Raw genomic sequence first — 18,880 nt, 5'->3', positions numbered from 1 at the left:
AGAACTGGAAATTGGGGCTAAAACAAGAGAATAGAAAGTAGAAAGTGTGTGTGAGAGAGAGCGAGAGAGAGAGAGAGAGAGAGAGAGAGACCTCGTTTGCCAAGGCTGTTGTGTCTCCAATGTGGTGGTGGAGCCACTGCAATGCACCAAAACCAAGGGGAGAGAGGGTGTAAGAGTGAGGGGGTGGGTAGAGGCAGAGAGAGAAAGAAAGATAGAGAGGAGAGGAAAGAGAGGGAGTCAAAAATACAGAGAGGGGGGTAACAGCAAAAAGGCAAAAAAGGAGACTTTATCAAGAGGGAGGAAGAGAACAAGAAAGATCGCAGAGAGAGTGGAGAGGTGTGTGTGTGTGTGTGTGTGTGTGTGTGTGTGTGTGCGTGTGTGTGTGTGTGTGTGCGTTCGTGTGTGTGTGTGACATCCATCTAGCTCACGCTGCTGAGAATTGGGGGGGGGGGATAATAGCTCAAATCCAAGATGTTTCCACTTTCTCTTTCCCCTTTTCTTTTTTTTGTCTTTATTCACAGAGACAATCCTGATCCCTGCCGCTACGAAGCAACACACATCTGCACGCTCCCTTTGACTCACAAAATGCGGGCAGAGCAGCCCTACCTATCCTCCTCTCCACACACCATTAACAAAGCAAGCCAACCAAAACACCCATTCACACACTGGTGATTTTTGCCATCCATTCAGCGAGCCAGACAGGCAAAGTGGCCCCGAGCTGAATGAACATACCACGAGGAGAAAGAAAAAGAGGGGGTGGGGGGGAGGAGGAGGAGGAGGAGGAGAGAGAGAGAGGTGTGGGCTAGAAAAGACAGAGTATTTGGATGCAGGTGGAAAAAAAAAAATGAAAAAAAAAAGGTGCTGCGTGTGAAATTCTGAGCTAAAAAGAGATTGAGAGTGGGCTGTTAAACACACATCAAGTGGACAAATGATAAGGATGGATCATGGAGAGCGGTGTGCAGATTACCTGGCCGACAACACGCACATGGTGCGGAAACAAATGACTGCGGAGACAGAGGCTCATAATGTGCATTCTTCAAATGCTCGACGCTGAAGCAACTCCAGAGGCACTCAGCTTTTGGCAGGCGGGTAAAGGGAAGGACGCGGTGACATGAAAAGGAAAGGTGAAAAGGAGAGCAAGCGACGGAGAGGGAAGGAGAAGGGAAAGGGTTAACGGGTTGGCATGACTCCATCCACTCTGAGAGCAACGGTGGGGCTGATTCCCAAAGTGGATAGTGGCCATGTGTCTAAGTAAAAGTCGGTGCACTCGCAGACAAGAGATGGACAGATGAGTGGAAGGCAGAATAAGGATCGTCTTTTTTACGGGCACATATCGGAAAAACGGGAAACGGCGATATGAAGTCATTAGGAACAAAAAGATTGACTAGGTCGTGAAAAGATTGAACAGATAAAATAAAGTGCCTGTGAGATATGACAGCGAGTTCACCTCTGGGGGTCTGTGGGGACCGCGGATGGAAGAGTGAAGGTTAGGAGACCTTTGTAATAAAACTAAATCAGCAGCTATTTCAGTCACTTTTCAAGCAAAATGCCATGAGATGTCAGCTTCTCAAAATGTGATTTATTTATCATGTTTGTGTTACGGATGTGTTGATCGGACCAAACAAAGAGTCTCAGCGCGTCACCTCGGCATCAGAGAAGTTGCAATCGCCATTTTTTCACTACTTTCTGATCATTTGGTCAATAAAATGTCAGAAAACAATATAATTATAAACCAACAGTACCAACCCAGAAGGACCCATTTCATTGTTATAGTAAAACTAAAGAAACAAGAAAAATATTCACATTTGTCACCAGTTAGGTTTTGGCGCATTATTGCAATAAAGAAAACTGCTGATCAGAAATGTATGCTAAGAATTTTTGCCGACTGAATAATCGAAGGATGGTTTCAGCTCCATGAGGAACGCCACCTATAGTCTGCTGTTTAGTATGTGCCCCTTTCTGTCGGCCATGATGGTGGAAACAGTCATTATGTGTGCTGCATCTATTATTTATTTCTTAGCTTTCAATAATGTTGAGCTTCTGTTCTCAGCTTCTCAACACATTTACATTCACAGCTTTAATCCGCCATGTCGCTTTGTACTGTAACTCTGCTCACCTTGAAGCTTGAAATTACATGTTTCACCATCTTGCATGAATGCATCATTGAGGACAACCCGGCCTGTCATCAAATGCTGTTGGAAATATCATAATTACAGTACAAGCTGTGCACACAACCCACCAAAGTGGTAAATACATGAGGGAAGTCAAAGCTTCTTAGTTGCTGAGAATTGATATTTATGGCGTGTCGAGGCCGGGAGCCATATCAACAATTTATGATAAATGTGATCAAATATTATCATCGCCATATTTACCATTCATGTGTCTTTTATTGCGTGGCATCCTACACAGATTGTTATGTTTATATTGCCACGAGCTGACGCATATGAATGCTGTGCTATGTTATTTAAAACACCCCTGATGGGACAAGATGTAAACTTGAAAACGAAATCAAGAAGCTTGGTGCGGCTGGAATCTAAAAAGAAAAGCATTATTTTTCATCCAAAAGCCGGAGTCATGTCAAGTTACATGAGCATCTTTTTAACTCAGATGTTGAAGTTTACAGGGCATTTGAAGGCAGCTGACATCGTGGGCCAAGTAATGGAACCAAAGTGCTTTGTGTGAAAACAAAAGTAAAAGCTTGCAAGATGTCAGTGATGCTGTAATGTCTTACAAGCAACTGAGGTTCTTTAATAATAGAAGATTAGAAAAAAAAAGAGGAAAAAAAAGTTTTCAAAGGCTTACAGTAGTTGATTCAAACCATGAAACTTCTTAAACTTGAAGTTCAAGATATTTGTTAGATGTTTTGATAGAAGAAAAACATCTTAGGGATGTAGTTTCACTACAAGTCAAATTAAAAGCATCGTGAATCATAGAATCTAAATATATGATGAGATGGCTAAAAGCTAAAAAGGTGAGCAGAGCAGAGCTCCATTGAATTAAGTCCACTGGCAGAAGAAAAGCTCTTCAGAATACCATCCACAACAAATGTATTCTACTGGACTAAAGTAACAAATAAAGTAAAAAAATGTATCTTCTATCCATCCAATTACACATTTTTAACCAGTGTCGGAGCACTGAATGTGTGTGTATGTGCTTGTGTATGTGGCAACATGCATGCGAGTGCTATTTTTTTCCCTTTTGTTGCCATTCTGTGAAGCCTAATTTGAATAAAATGAATACATGAACACATAAAGGCCCACTGTAACAAAACACTATATAATAATGTCTTGCTTAAGTGTATAACTAAAATCAAACTCGGTACCGAAAGTGATTAGAAGTAATTGGAGATGTAGCAAAAGTAGTATGCAGCTCATTAGTGTTTCGCCTCCGCATACACAAATACAATACACCTACTTCTTGAATATGAAAATGTTCAATGTTTCTGAAAGAATGAACTATCAAACTATGAGTACATTTTGATTTACAACCAAACCGAAAGTAAAGTCAAATTTGTCTGCGTCAATGTACTGCAAATAATAAACATATTCTAAGTACTGCAGTGGACTATTGGACTATTAGCATGTCCATGAAGCGGTGGTTTCGATATCATCGGTAAAACACTGGCATTGTGCTCATTGCAGTCAAACGCAACAGTGTTGGACCAACAAAACCCAAACATGCCAGTTCAAGTTCATACGGAATAATCTTGTTCAAAAGGTGTAAAACAATACAGAGTGAAATATTTAAAGTAAAAGCGTCTACTGTTGCTGCTGGAACTACTTTCCTTTGCCTCTAGGTGGCGCATGTCGACACGACCAGAACTGCCGGGTCTGAATCCGACGTGACAACCTGCGGCTATTTAACCTATTTAGAGTACCAGACTAGTTAATGGTGTGTGGTGAACTGTCGGATTTTTTAAAAAGATATGAATTGCCATAATCTCCTTTTCTGAACAAAATCGACGCACGGACTCTAAGACAATTAGAAGTAATTGGAAATCCTTTTTTTTTTTTTTTTGCCCGGCCAGCTCTGCAGTCACCCTCTTGACATTGCGCCACAGCAGTGGCGTGCATGGTAATGGTGATGGAGAGTGTAACCCCGACTGAGCGCGACGAGCTGACAGAACCTGTGGACTGTGGAGAGGCCCGGGCAGTGGAACGACTCCGGTGAGGCGCACACACGGGGCCAAGGCCCATCCTTCTCCCTCTCACCTGCTGCAGCACTATGGCACCGTGTCTGACAGCCTGCCAGCCAAAAACATTACTAACATTCCCAACTCAATAATTCGACGGCACATAATTAAAACAAATTTAGCTGGTGGCACAAGTCTTACGACATATATCTATCTTCCTTTACAGTTCACCTTTTCAGAACCAAAATGATGCCCAAACAGCCCCAAATCGTTTCCCAGCCAGAGAGAGAGAGAGAGGGAGAGAGAAATAGAGGGAGAGAGAGATAGAAAGAGAAACAGAGGGAGCGAGAGAACACGGCGCAGTGGTCCTGGGGGACAGGAAGGCCTGGCATAATTCCTGAATACCAGCCCAGGCCCATGGGGATCCATGACCTGCATCTCTGGACCGCTGCTCTCTGCCTCCATCGCCTCAGTGGATGGAGCGTGTTCTGCTCTCAAAATCAGACCATAATACACACACACACACACACACACACACACACACACATCTCTTACATTCAGGTGGCAACCTGTGTCTAACAAATGAACACACTGACATATAAAAAAAAAGATATCTGGTCATTGTCTCATTAAGTATCTCCCAAAATATAGTTCAGATTTTTGATTTGGTGGGAAATATTACAACAAACTTTGCTACGCAACAGAGTTTAGCTGTTAAAGTCCTGCGAGACTTCACTGCCCACAGGACCCCACGGGACTAATGATGAAACTAACTGCAATGCCATGATATGCCAACTGTGACACATGAAATGCAAAAACCAAAACGTACCATACAGACAAGTCACTGATATGCGATGGAAAAGGAGGCGGGGGTTAGGATCGACCGTCATCACAGGTAAAATCGAGATTATGCCATCCCATTCAAGTTTAAATTTAATCCCATTTGTTATTAGTCGGTTTAGGCCCAAACAACCTGATACAGAGGAATATTCTTCTTTCTAGGCTTTAATGGTAACATCTTATTGTTGTTGTAACAATTATTGTAATTACCAATAAGTCAAATACCTATCATGAGATCCCACGTTTGTTTTAACTAAGACTACAAACAGAACAAATAATCACATTTTAGTGGCTAGAACCAGTGAAGTGTTTGTCATTTTCCTCTTCTGAAACTTGTTGCCATATCCTGTCGACTGACGAATCAATTAAAAAAAACGACTAATTGATTCAGTGAATACAATGCTAAATATGCAATATGCATGAAATAATGCCAGGAAACCTCCGCACCCTATTTCAGGTACCTCTTTGAGAACGAAATAGAGAATACACACAAAATGCACCGCGAGAACATTACTGTAAAAGACCTTTCTGAAGACATTCACGGCCATGCTTTGGGTGTGGGATGTTAATGGTTGTGACGACGTGAGCGCACATGAAGGTTGCACATCAGGCCGTGTGCTGCAGAACGAGCTGTGGTTGTCCACGTCGCTGGATCCGTGGACCAGTGACGGATGTGTCATCGTCCGAGTTGCGCGGTCGAGGAGAAATGCTCGACCCCCCCCCCCCCCCGCTGAGGTTTCCCCTCCTCCTCCTCCTCCTCCTCCTCTTCCTCTCCCCTCCTTCGTCCCATGTTAGTATCACTGAGGTCTGCCTTGCAGCCTGCCTGCATGTGAGGAGGATTTTGTCACTTTCTATCAATTGGTCCCAATCCCCCACCGTGCGTGCACACACACACACGCACACACACACACACACACACACACACGCACACACACGTACATACATACATACACACACGCACACACACACACACACACATGCACGTGCACACACCTCCCCCTGTTTGCAGACACAGTTACATAACAGCACAAGGATTTCTGGGCTAAGGGAGGTTTACTCCCCCTCTTAAGCTGTTACCTTTTTCTCTCTCTTACTACTTCTTCCTCCTATCCTATTCTCTCACACACACACCCACACACATACACACACACATGCACACAGTGAGTCTCTCTGCTCACTTGCCATATGCCTAACACGCACCTTCGGTCACACACACACACACACACGCACACACACACACACAACCCAGACTGTTGTGTAATTCGCTGGGTTCCTGATCCTCTCTCTTGGATCAGGTTTTTTCTACCACATGATTTCTGACTGAAGGGAATTTAGGAGATGCTGGCCGTCTTGATTAGGGCATGACTGCCCCCTGTTGCCACAGCAGAGAAACACACTTGTCTGGGTCGCTGCAGAGCAATTCATTTGCCCCGTTCACATGTACTTTAATACATTCTGCACGTGCAAGAAGCAGCTGTTGAAATTACAGATGTCTGCTGAATATTAACATACAATATGTCACACAAAATATGAAGAGGGTTTCTCTAGCGCTCTCCAGAAGCTAAACAGAGCATTAATTAGTCTTATGTCGCCACCTTAAAAACATTAAACTGGCTGCCCTCTGCTGTCTGGTCAATGTCACCACACCTCTCTGGTAAACCGTACTGTAGCTCACTCCCCATCCCCCCCGAAGAATCACTTGATTCAATTTAAACAGATAATTAGACAGGGACTGGACATACATAGGTAATGGTGTATGAGTTGCATTGACCCGCACCGTTATTGCTCGTCCCCTCTTTGGCAGAAAAGAAAGAAAAAACAGGGTGAATGACGGCGGAGGAGCCACGGCATTGAATGGCTCGCTAGATTACAAATCGATGGCTCTTCTGAGGGGGGAAATTTCAAGCCATTAAATGGCATTACAGCAGGAGGAGGGCAGATGGACGAGAAGACAAAGGAAGGTAAGTGGAAGGTTAAAGAGGTTTGCTGGGTCCAGAGAAAAGTATAGCATTTAAACAATTTAGATTTATCTTCACTGATTATTTTTCTGGCAGGTAGTTTGCACCAATTGGAAATGATAGTTTTCCACTCGGGATGCACCGATCCCACTTTTTCCAGTCACAATACCAATATTAGTTTTTTGGGGGATCAGCCGAAAGCAAATACCGATCCAATTCCAGCCTTTAATAAATAACTCACTGGAGGGGACGTGACTGGGATCATTCTTTCATGTGTAAGACAACATCAGGCTTGACATTACTTTATAGAACAAAATATAACAAATAAATACATCGATATAAATGTACTGACTTGTTATATATAAGAATAATGTGAGACGATACAAGATCGGTCCATTGTCACCGAAACCCAAGCCAGGTGTTTGAGTCAGAATCGGACTGATATCGGTACCGATGCGTCTCTATTTCCCACTGACGGATGGTATACAAACTGTGACTATGGAAAACTACTGTATATTTCATATTTGGAAGATAAATAAACCGTTAAAAGAATGTTGCGCTTTAAGTATTGTTTTTTTTAAGATGTTCTTAGAATCGCCTCACACACTATCAACAAAAATGTCTCATTTTCTGCCCTTCGATTTTCCTTGTGCATGCATTGCATTGTAGTAACACAAAGTGCAGGATACTTTTCCAATGTAACCACACAACATGGGCACAAACCTATACATTCACAGTGTAGCATTGAGACACAGTTGTTAGTCGACAACAGTAGTAAAACAGGAATACTAGATAAAATGAGGAAACAGGAGCTTGAAAAACAAATCAATTGCTTAAAAATCCCCCTCTCCCACCACACAAACACACACACACACACACACACACACACACACATGGGCGCATCAGTTAAAGAAAATGTGCAGAGATGGTACAGCCACTCAACCATGTTCAAATTCCCAACCCGGCTTTGATAATGCGGTTGGGAAGGATTCAAGACAAGAGCGTGGCACTATGAATCTCAAGTAGGGCAACGCTGAGCACAAAGAGCACCTTAATGTCTCCGCGATTACCGAAGGTAAAGCAATCTCCATCACTTAAATCCCATTAAACTGCTACAAACCCCAAGGTTTTTTGACTGATTACCTTTGTGTTTCTAGCAGCTGCATATGATCATATAAACCATTAGGTTTCTCCTCTCTTGCACACAGGCGGTATGTTTGTTTCGAGATGTGCACAAAACAACAGGAGGCAGACTGAATATCATTACACTTGATAGTAAAAAAGAACCTTTGCAATAACAATCCCTGCAGACGCCGTTACAAAGGGGGCTCATATTAGACTGAACGTTAAAACCCGATCAGCATTATGTGGCAGCTGGAAAAAGAAAAGTTCTTTGATATGTGTATTTTCAAAGCAACACAATACATCTAACAAGAGTCCAAGTCTGCATAACCACGAAAACGCATGCTAAACAAACTGCACCGACAAACTGGTAAATTGGGTCTCGAGTCAACACAAATAAACGAGGATGTCGTGGCTGGGTTTTTTTGCACTTCCGATGTTGACAATATCTTTGTGTCCCCCATACATTTTCAAAGACGAGAAGAATTCAGCTTTTATCCAAACAAAAACTGGCGTCTCAAACCTAATCTCTTTTTGTGTGTGAACAGATGGCCAACGACAACAAAATGCAATGTTTAGTATCACATTTCTCCCGTCGTGACAAGAAAAGCTGTGATTACAGGCTTTCCGGGTGTTGATAAATAATCCATAAAAATCCTAATCAGGTGTCCACACTCTTCCCAGTAGTGACTATAAACAGCCACCCCACTATATTAATCCTTCAATAGGAGTCATCCACAATGGCCCTTTGTGACTCAATATCTGTGTTCACCATCCGACTGCACCTCGAGATCCAAGAGGTTCTCTATTATTTACACGGCATCCATTACAGCACAGGGGCAGAAATGCCTGAATAAACACACAAACAATCCTCCGTCTGGTTCGGCCGACAGCCCGACATCATGGGAGCACAATCGCTGGCAGCCGCTGCTGGATACGGATTTCAGCCGACTTGCTAATAACAATATCCGTGTGGAGAATAGTTCCGAACAAATGCCGTATTTATTCCTGATTTAAATAAAATTAGCTAAAACGTTTCTAAAACATGGAAGTACATTTGTGACCGTTTTTTTTAAAGATCTGCATTTTTAGTAGGAACCAGCGGGGCTTACTTCCATTAAAAAAAGGGCATATTGAGATGAGAACAATGAGGGATTAACAACCACAATGTTTGGTTTTGTTTGATAAATGGAAGAAGAAAAAAAAGTGTTGCCGCGTTCAAGAGGTCATTAGGTTGCGCTGTTGCGGTTGTGGGTGTTGTTGTCGCAGGGCTCCCATGCTGTGTCATTGTCTTCTGGACTGCATTCGCTTACAAGGAAACACGACATCCTGACACGGATTAAACCTCGGCCGAGTCGGCTTCTCTGCTGCTCAGAATTGGGTAACGTTACTCGCGTCACACGTCTTCGTTTTGAGAGCCAAGCCCATCTGCTTCTGCTAGTTACTGTTGATACATGAAGACAACTATGCAGCACAAGTACACACACACACACACACACACACACACACACTCACGCGCACACACATTTTGAAACTGTTGGAGCTATCACAGCTCGACTGAAAACTGCAGGAGTCGAGTCATCAGTAATAAATGGAGTTATTAAAGAGAGGCCACCGTAAATCACCTAAATCAGACATATGGAGGTCTGCTCACTCGTGTAAAAAACGATATTTCATTCAGGTAGAGAGTCTAAAGGATTTCAGCAACACACGTTCTCATCTTACATCTGCTCTAATCAATAGTGTTGCATTAAAGATGTATCAAAACACAGTGTTTAATGTGTAACCCACACATATTACTTTCAGGTGACTCTCCTTTACAATACTTTTTTTTTAACCATCTTTCAGCTAATTCTTTGGGTTTTCCAGCTCACAACTTTTATGTTTTGTGGCAACTCTCATCAGCTTTGTTTGACAGAAGAGCTATGCAACTAGCTGGAGAACATATTCATGGACTCATGAGTCTGGAATAAAAGAAATATAATAATAGTCGAGCTTTTAGCAGCTTGACGGACAAATATTCCCTCCAGGAGTTGATGGAGACCAAACGAAACTCGAGGGAAAGTGAATAACCCATTTACATTCATCAGGTGGACACACACAACTCATAATGAATGTTTGCTTACACTCACCATACTAAGCCGACGTTAGAAACGTGACAATATGCATTATGTCAATGCACACAGTCGGTGCAAAAAAACAAGCACAGCAGGTTTAAATGATGAATATGTTGGGAATATAAGATTTATGAGTGACGTGAAATTTCGCAACACCTCACTATTTTGCCAACGGCAACACCCAGCCCATTGTGAACTCGTATGAAGTCCGTTCCTCTGAGCCCCACTGATCTAACGAAGATATATCTCCTTACACCACTGCAAGGTCAAGGGCAGAGGGGGCACTTGGCAGCCAGACGAGGATCTTCCTCCCTGCTGCAGCCAGTCATCTTCAACCACATTGGCTGGCCGAGCCGACTGAGGTCACACCTCCCTCTGGATCAATAGAAACCGGATCCCGGGTCCCGGAGCAAGGGGGAAGAATTTAGAGATTGCTCTGGTCGGGCACCGGCAGTTAAAATAAGAACGAGGCTGAATGAGGGCTTTGGTGGACACTAGAGTTAACAATGGCATAATTACATAGACATATTCAGACGTTAACATCTTCGCAGTGTTATTCCACATGCCCCTGCTAGACATAATTATATTTAACCAAGCCCTTGGCTTCAGCTGAACTAACTCACACACAGAATGGGTTTCAGTCTACCGATACCGCTATATCCATCACTGTGCACTAGAACTGCACAGATCGGTCAATTAATCAGTCGACAAAAAAAAATACTATTTTGATAGAAGGATCAACCACAAAATGCCAAATATTCTCTGGTTTCAGTTTCTTAAATGTCAAGATTTCTGCATCTCTTTCTCTTGTATGACTAAATATTTATTCATTTTTTGGGATTCCTGGTCACATAAAATGTGTTTTTTCCATTATGTCACCTTTAGGTTTGGGAAATTCCGATGGACATGTTTCACAATTGTCTTTAACATTTAAACAGATTCATCACATCTATTTACAGTACAATTTTGCATATATAGTCTTGCTAACTACATCATTATCCTAACACGTATGGTGTACAGTACAAATCTGAGGCTATATAGTTCATCTTTTTGTTCTAGCACAAATTCTAAGCCACACAGACAAAAGAAACAGGAGAGGAAATGCCACACCACGCAGCAAGAGATGATGATTTCATAATGGTACAAGCTTGATCTGGAGTGTTTTCCCCTTATTGCGAGACAACGCTGATGAAAATGTACTGTGTCACTATGGCAACCGGTAAAGTGGATGCAGAGACGCCGGTCTCCACAAGGCTGCAGTTCAGCAAGAACATATAGCGTACATGAGGGGAAGTCCTTCAATAAAGTGCTCCCCATCTCTTAAGGGGAACATAAGGAGATGGTGTGGTGTGTGACCCACACAGTCATCTTTTATGTCCAGAGGAATGATTGATACACGCTGAGGCATTCAAGTGGAGAAATGCTGAGGAGGCATATGTTAATTCAACTGAAACGGCATGTTTTGAACCTGCAAGGCTTTCTGTAGCAATGAAGGGGAGTGCTGCACCGATAATTAAAAGCTTTCATTCCTCATTTCAGTGGCCCGGCTGGTTTAATAGTGGAAATCTGTCAGCACTGCTAAACCTTGGCTCAGCAGGAAGGACATGGCGTCTCATATATCCAGTGAGAGGGGCAAGTATATATCATGAAGTGTAAGGTATAATGGTAGTCATATAAATCCAGAAAAGACCTGTTCTGATAAAATATGTAACGGTTTGCCTACATTACTGTCATATAGACTATATAGAATATAGGCGCAGCCAATCTCGAGCTGCAATATACGTATTTATGGGAATCTAGGGATCCTGGCTAGATTCCAACTTAACTAGGGAGATAAAGGTTTTTTTACTCGCCCTTCGAATCAAATTAATTCTTATGAATGAGCACAGGAATAGTCCTGTATGCAATAACCCGATATGCAATCGAATTGCGACAAAAGAGACAGACAGATAACACACTCCTGCAAGCTACCGCCTAATAAAAGTGTTTCGCTCGTACAGTAAATATCGACGCCAAGTCACAAGGTAGAAACACATTTGACAGTGACGTATTTCCTTTTCATCATCATGGGAATGAAGTAGTTTCCCTGCTCACACGCAGTAGTTTTACAAGTGGCCTGTCAAAGCATGCGGAGAGGGTGAAATTATGACTTAAATATAAGAAAGTATAAATTCTATGAATCAGATAGAGAGATGAAGAGCATTACATCTGCTGTCTGACTACTGAGGGGTCACTAAGGAAAATAACTGATGCCCTTCAAAAGTGACCACTGATGATGTGTGCAGTAAAAGAATAAACACATGTGTAAATGTTGACAACATTGGGAGCGAGCATACACAATTAAGAGAACTCTTGAAAACCAATTAAAAAAAACATACCACTCAATTTGTTTGTAAACACGGACATCATAATGCATGCAAACAGTAACAATGCAAATATAGCATGGGGGGTGGGAGAGGAGCAAAATGAGCTATTGCCCTTTGTGAACATTACACATTCCAGTCACACACATCTGTCCACAGACGTGTCACGGAGCAGGAGGCGGGCATCATGAGCGCTAGCATACAGCCCATAGCTAACAAACAGCGTGAGGTTGAGTGGAGACGGCTCAAGCGTCTTCCTACCTTTCAGCACCACCACCACCACCTCGGCACCGGCAGCATCATCATCCCCCTCCGCACCGCTGCCGCTCGGGGGCTCGTCCCCTTCAAACAGCTGGTTCACCTCCCCCTGGATGTCCGAGGGGCGCCGGTTGCCGTCGCTCTTGCAGACGGTGAATCTCTGGCTCATGGTTGTCGCCGATGAGACCAGCGACGGGGTCTTCTTGCCACGGTGAGTGGAGGTCTGCCGGACAAGAAGGCAGCGGGAATTGCTCTCGCTTCTCTGGGTTACTGTAGTCCACCTTCGACCCGTCTGACAAGTTTACCTGAGACTACGAAGACCGGAGCGAGCAGCCGCTCTTTGTCGGGTAATTGGACGTGTGATGCCGACTGGACCGTCTCATCAACCGGTGTCTGGTGCCGCCGTGCGCCCCTGGGTCCTAGAGCCGAAGGGTTGTGACCTTGTGTGTTTCAAGGAAAACGTAAACACACGCAAAAAAAAATAACACGTTTGTTCTACTTAACATCGTGCCAACTGTTTTATCTCGCGATGTTGTATTATAATGTAGTTTTAATGACGGCCATTCAAAGCAACGCAGCCAATCTACGTTTCCAAATTGGCGTTGCTAGGCAACCAGAGAATATACGGTGATGATCTGGTAGTACACTTGCTGCCGCTGACTGGCAGTGATTTTTCTTTTGTTGAAAAATAGTTTGTTGTATAAATAAAAAATGCTGATAAAAAAGGAAACTGGAAGGTGACTGTAAATAAGTAGGCACTACTCCCCTCCCACTTAATTTTGGAAGCATATATTGTATTTTACATTAAACTGACAGCTTTAGTTACTTAAATACAAAAAATTAACGAATAATTATGATATATTGTTATGGGTTATAATAAAGCTCCACCTTTACATGCAAAGTGTAAGCGATGTACATATTAATGCAATATTATATGAATATTAATCCAGTAATATGATTAAAATTAGCCATTCTGCATACATATATTAGTTAAACTATAATGATATGCCAGTACCTTTGTACTTTATAAAATATCTGAATATTTCGTCCACCTCTGACAACTAGACAGGACTCTGCACCCCAGAAATCTCGGGCCACTATTATTATGTTGTGTCAGCTGTTTTATGTTCATTTAATTGAACATTGATAAGGGCCTATTCGCTGTGCTCCCCTACCAGGTTAATCAAGTCCTAGTTGAGGTGGGTGGCATCCAAGGTATAGTGGTGTTTCTTTTCAGTGATCGGCCAACATGAAGGAGTTGGCCGATCACTGAAAAGAAACAATCCGACTTGATTTCATTTCATTTCACTTTGATTAATTTATTCCATTTCAATTGCTGGAGAAATCTGACATGTGGGAGGTGATTTACTGTATGTGTGAAACAGGGTCATGGTGATGGACTGCTGCCCAGTACAACCAGTATGATCTGCTGACAAGTTGCAGTCTCTGTGGTGGTAATGAGAGAGCAGATTGTTGCTTTTTCACATTCTTCATCCAAACAAGGCTTTTACACAAGGGAGACTTTGACTTGTTATAATAGAAAAGGTTCATTAACAGTAACAACGAATCTGCTCTATTCAAGTGTCCCATAAATCAAAACAGTAAGACGACAGCATTCACAATAGATGGACCCAAAAACCTGAGTTAGTCGTTCATTATTTACTTTATACTGTGGCATGTAAAAATGTCCTCCTGATAGTAATGCCTAATTTGTTTGGTCCAGAATCAAACTGTCACAAGCAAGCATCTTACCAGGAAACATGAGGTGACATCGCTGAAGCACATAATCGTTTTTGAATAATTATCATTGGGCATACATTGTTGTTTAGCAAAAGAAATCACACTAACCAGCAGTGTGCCATGCTTTGAGCCGATATTACACCTGTACTTTCAGGTTGTCAAGAACTATTTAATTGCAATCCGATCACTCAAAACAATTTTGAATGCAAGGGGGTAATCTTTCATTTGGATTAATCATTAAAAATATTTTACACACAAAACCCTTTCGGACAAATGCAAATAACCCCATCTTCGTCAAGTTCATTTGTAGACTCATCTTATATTATTTGATGTGAATCAGAGAAACATTTAGTCTTTTCACGACAATGGGAAGTCTATAAATGTGTTTCAGATCTGTGAGCAGGAGTTGCTGCACAGTGTTCTGCAGCAGTACACAGTACAAATCCTGGCTTCATTGAAAATGGAAAAGGAAAGAAAAGAAAATCAATGTAATATTGAAAGAACCTTGTTCATTAATATATCAGTTATTAATGATGATACTGAATCGTCTAGAAGAGAGAATATACTGTCTTTGCGGTGAAAAGCACTGTGGAGAAACACTAAAATTCTAAATCAAAGAAAAAGAGTTTTGAATAGTTATAGTAAAACACATTCACTTCACCACATATCAGACCAAGTTTCCTTAGCCAACGCAAACATGGTGCCGGGTTGAGAAAAAAGAGTCACCATGAAACACTTGAATGCCTCTATATATGTGTTTCGCAGTCTTTTCAAGATCAAGGATGATAATCCAGAAGTATCCCCGTCGTCATCAAATGACAGGCAGTTTTCATAATCTGTGAAGGGTGCAAAAAAATATATAAGATAAAGTTACCGACAACATTAATTAAACTATTATACATCAAATTCTCTAATGTACAGGGCAATTTAGAACAACCCCGCAATACAATTTCATAATGCCATGTATTGCATATTACATATGGCATTGCAGAGAATATAATAATAATGTTTATAATAATAATGATAATTATAATTATAATAATAATAATAATAGGTTGATATCACTCTCATAGTGTAGCAACACACTCCTCTGTTTTCATACACTGACTCTAAAGACATCTTATTCGTTTTTCAAGGCTCACCGTAATCTGAGTTTGTGACTTCTGGCTTGGACCAGCCGAGACACGCCACCTGGGACTCAAACTCCTTCAGCTCAGCATCAGTCACAGTCTTTCTCCTACCTGTTAAAGAGGTGACACGTTGGAGACGAAGGCCTTGTGATGATATTCTGTCTGCACTGGTTTGAACCTCAATGTATGCTTACAGTGCATGCTATTAAAGGCCTGTTACAGATGAAAACTAAATACAGTCATAGTAATCAGCAATATCTTTGTTTGGGGGTTCACCACTTCCAGACTGTGGGGGTTGTGGTTATGGATGTGTGGGTGTGTATGGGGCTGTTTTCCATCTGATGAATGGACATAATCTAGTGTTTCCCATTCATTTCCTATAGCGGCCCCTTTTGACCGGGAACACCATTGTGTGTTACAAATTTGGCTAAACCACAAAACATTGTGGTGATCAGCAATTTTTAGATGTGCAAAGGCCTTAAGATGGAAAACACAATATTTATGATTGATTAAAGTTGTAAATCGGTCAGATTTGACCCGAACACGACAGGAGGGTTAAAATGACAATTTCTCCTATTATTTGGGACATTACCAAATACTTGCAAAACTGATGGCATTACGATCAGTTTCAGCTATGTGCTTCGTGTTGATTAGCACCTGACATGGTGAACATGGGAAACGTTAAACAAGCTTAACATCAGCGTGTTAGCGTGTTAGTGTTAGCTGTGCCATCACAATTTCGTCTCGTTCCTATCTGCTATTACTGTACATCACCGTGATTGGAAATATGATCACATATTTTCTTATGTCATCCCTCTGTTGTCCTTACTGATGAGGAATACTACGTTGTTCCTCTCCTTTATAACGATGCAGTCAGGACAGCCACTCTGCAGCAGCACATCTGGTTCACCCTCCGCTTCATCTGCTGGAACAATGTGGATAATAGTACATTCAATTGTTTAAGTTGAAACTTTAACATCAAAAATCCCATTTACACTATATCTGTATCAAAATGCAAAAAATACAGACATAATTTTTTTAAATGATAAAATAAATTACATTAAAGAACATAACAAGATTTGAGAAATATTTAAGTGCAACATATCTATTGTTCAACAAATCACCAGAGGGCTCAAATGCATTAGCACTATCAATTATTAGTATTATTATTATTATTATTATTTGTAGTAGTAGTAGTGGTCTGCACTGTAAACGTTTAACAGTGATAAGAAGAAGCAGAGACAAGGAGACAATTAAACAAAAAGGCTCACAGTCAATAAAAAAAACTCTTACTGTTGATGTTGACATCAGACAAGGTGTTGTTCTCATATAAATAATGTTCTCTTTCAATATGGCAATATCCATAACTGCAAAGGATTTAGTAAAGATGTAACAGCTGAAAATACTACTTTACATGACATGGTGTACAAATGCTCAACAAGATGAAAGGTTGCTCACATTTTAAACTTGAATTCGGCACTATGGATCTTCGACGTGTCTTTAGAGGTAATGTTCATTTCCACACTTGGCCAAAGAACAGAATTAAATAATGTTGAAACCCAACACTCTTCCGAGGAAATGGCTATTAAGTACCAAATCCCACGGATCTGAAATAACAAAAGAAGGGATTCTTTGTTGTATTCAGTTGAGTTTCATCTAATGAAGCAGTTTGGAAAATACAAAGTTATAAATGTGTAACTTACATCGGGACCTTTGTCCACTGGCTTGAGCATCTTCTCACAAGCCAGCGACGCAGCCTGGCACACTGAGGTGAGACTCAGCACAACAACAGCAGCGACACACAAAGGCTTCATGGTGTCTCTGACACCAGTTTGTCTCTGTGAGCTTGGTCTTATAGAGAGAGATCTGACCGATCACTGACCAATCATTGTTGTGCCTCATCTGCCCACCCCGGTCCTGCTGGGTAGCACGCCAACTGAACTGAATGTTAACCCTGAATGTGAGCAATTTCCATTCAGCCATGTTTACCTATCAAACAAACTGGCATGGCAATGTTGCAGTTACCGAACTGGAGAAAAGGTGACTGGGGGGGGGGGTCTGTGAGGGTTGTCTTTCATGTCTGTTTTGCAAGTTTTATAACAGTTTGATTGCATCTGCACCAACACTTTCAGGGTCAATTTTTCCACATTTAGTCAAACACGACTAAACTTTGGACCTTTGGAATAGAGAGGTTAGGCTTACCAACAGCCTTGGCAACCTGTCCACTCTTGGGAAACCCCCATGTCAAAAACCTTGATGTGATATCTGATTCTGCCTAAAAGTTTGAAAAGCAAGTCAATGTAGTAGTTAAAGCTGTTTGTTTATGTCAGTGTTTCTTTTATGTGGGACGTTTAGCTACCTGCTCTGGTCTGTACATCACTTTGATCAACAGGTTGTTTTTTTAAATGTGCTTTATCAATACATTTGATTGATGCACCTTGAGGAGGACATGTACTAAAGTTCTCAGCAATCCAACAGTATTATTATTATTATTATTATTATTATTATTACTATTACTATTTTTCTCTGAGCCACTGTATTTGGTAAAACGCTGATATATTCCAAAAGTATTCAGTGCATACTCTTGAAAATTGACTTGGACTACAAGTCCGGTGAAGAAGAGCACTGAAGGCTAAAATCTATTATATCCTGGTGCCATATCAGGAACACATCATTCATGAAGTTACCAGTGTTAAACATGAATTCTTTTATAATTGGATTTTGGTCCAGATTCTGTGAAACGTTTTAAAAGAGAGGACACATTCATTTGTTATGCCTTCTTGTTCATTTTAGTCTGAGAAGACAGAGAAAATGTCTTTCTGGAGGAGGAATAGCACCAGCCAGGAATAATATTAATATTTTTTTCTAATAATATTACTTTCAACTCATTGTAATAGTAATAATTAATTAACAAATAAAAAAAGGGGGGGACTTATTAGAGAGTGCCACCTCAACATGCATAAACGGTCTTGTTATTTTGGAGAGGTCTGTGTGTTTGTGTGTTTGTGTGTTTGTGTGTTTGTGTGTAAGTAAGTATGTGTGTGTGCACTGCCATTAACAGAGCTTGCATTGTACACAAGATGTAAGTAGAAATATTTGAATGCCAAATTGTATACCCAAATGTGCAATGTGCCAGCTGGTCTGCATAAACACAACATATGCTGCACCAAGGAAGTGGTTTTGTGGCTCAGTTGGCCAGATAGCGTGCTCTTTAGTGACT

General features: G+C 41.4%; 2 protein-coding genes across 3 annotated transcripts in view; both read right to left on the bottom strand.

The window, feature by feature from the left end:
- slc12a5a (solute carrier family 12 member 5a) overlaps positions 1 to 12,959 on the bottom strand; it is a 137,320-nt gene extending 124,361 nt beyond the window's left edge. For both annotated transcript variants that reach the window (XM_034532812.1, XM_034532811.1), the window contains exon 1: positions 12,794 to 12,959. In XM_034532812.1, coding sequence (XP_034388703.1) covers positions 12,794 to 12,959 — 166 coding nt within the window. The remainder of the gene's footprint in view (positions 1 to 12,793) is intronic.
- Positions 12,960 to 13,568: 609 nt separating this feature from the next.
- On the bottom strand, positions 13,569 to 17,480 carry LOC117731194. The gene is made up of 6 exons (XM_034533378.1): positions 17,364 to 17,480; positions 17,119 to 17,267; positions 16,954 to 17,027; positions 16,490 to 16,585; positions 15,673 to 15,771; positions 13,569 to 15,366 (listed from the first exon to the last, which is right to left on the bottom strand). The coding sequence occupies exons 1-6, from the start codon at positions 17,472 to 17,474 to the stop codon at positions 15,188 to 15,190; spliced, it is 708 nt and encodes a 235-aa protein (XP_034389269.1). The 5' UTR covers positions 17,475 to 17,480; the 3' UTR covers positions 13,569 to 15,187.
- Between the last annotated feature and the right edge of the window lie 1,400 nt (positions 17,481 to 18,880).

The sequence above is a fragment of the Cyclopterus lumpus genome, chromosome 5 (assembly GCF_009769545.1).
Source record: "Cyclopterus lumpus isolate fCycLum1 chromosome 5, fCycLum1.pri, whole genome shotgun sequence".
In the NCBI taxonomy this organism is placed as follows: Eukaryota; Metazoa; Chordata; class Actinopteri; order Perciformes; family Cyclopteridae; genus Cyclopterus; species Cyclopterus lumpus.
This window is presented reverse-complemented; position numbering and strand designations above follow the sequence as displayed.

Coding starts and splice junctions, on each gene's coding strand:
- LOC117731194 (XM_034533378.1), bottom strand. CDS start 17,474: ATGAAGCCTTTGTGTGTCGCTGCTGTTGTTGTGCTGAGTCTCACCTCA. Junction 16,586..16,953: donor GTCTGATGTCAACATCAACA/GTAAGAGTTTTT, acceptor ACATTGTTCCAG/CAGATGAAGCGGAGGGTGAA. Junction 15,772..16,489: donor CAACGTAGTATTCCTCATCA/GTAAGGACAACA, acceptor CCTCTTTAACAG/GTAGGAGAAAGACTGTGACT.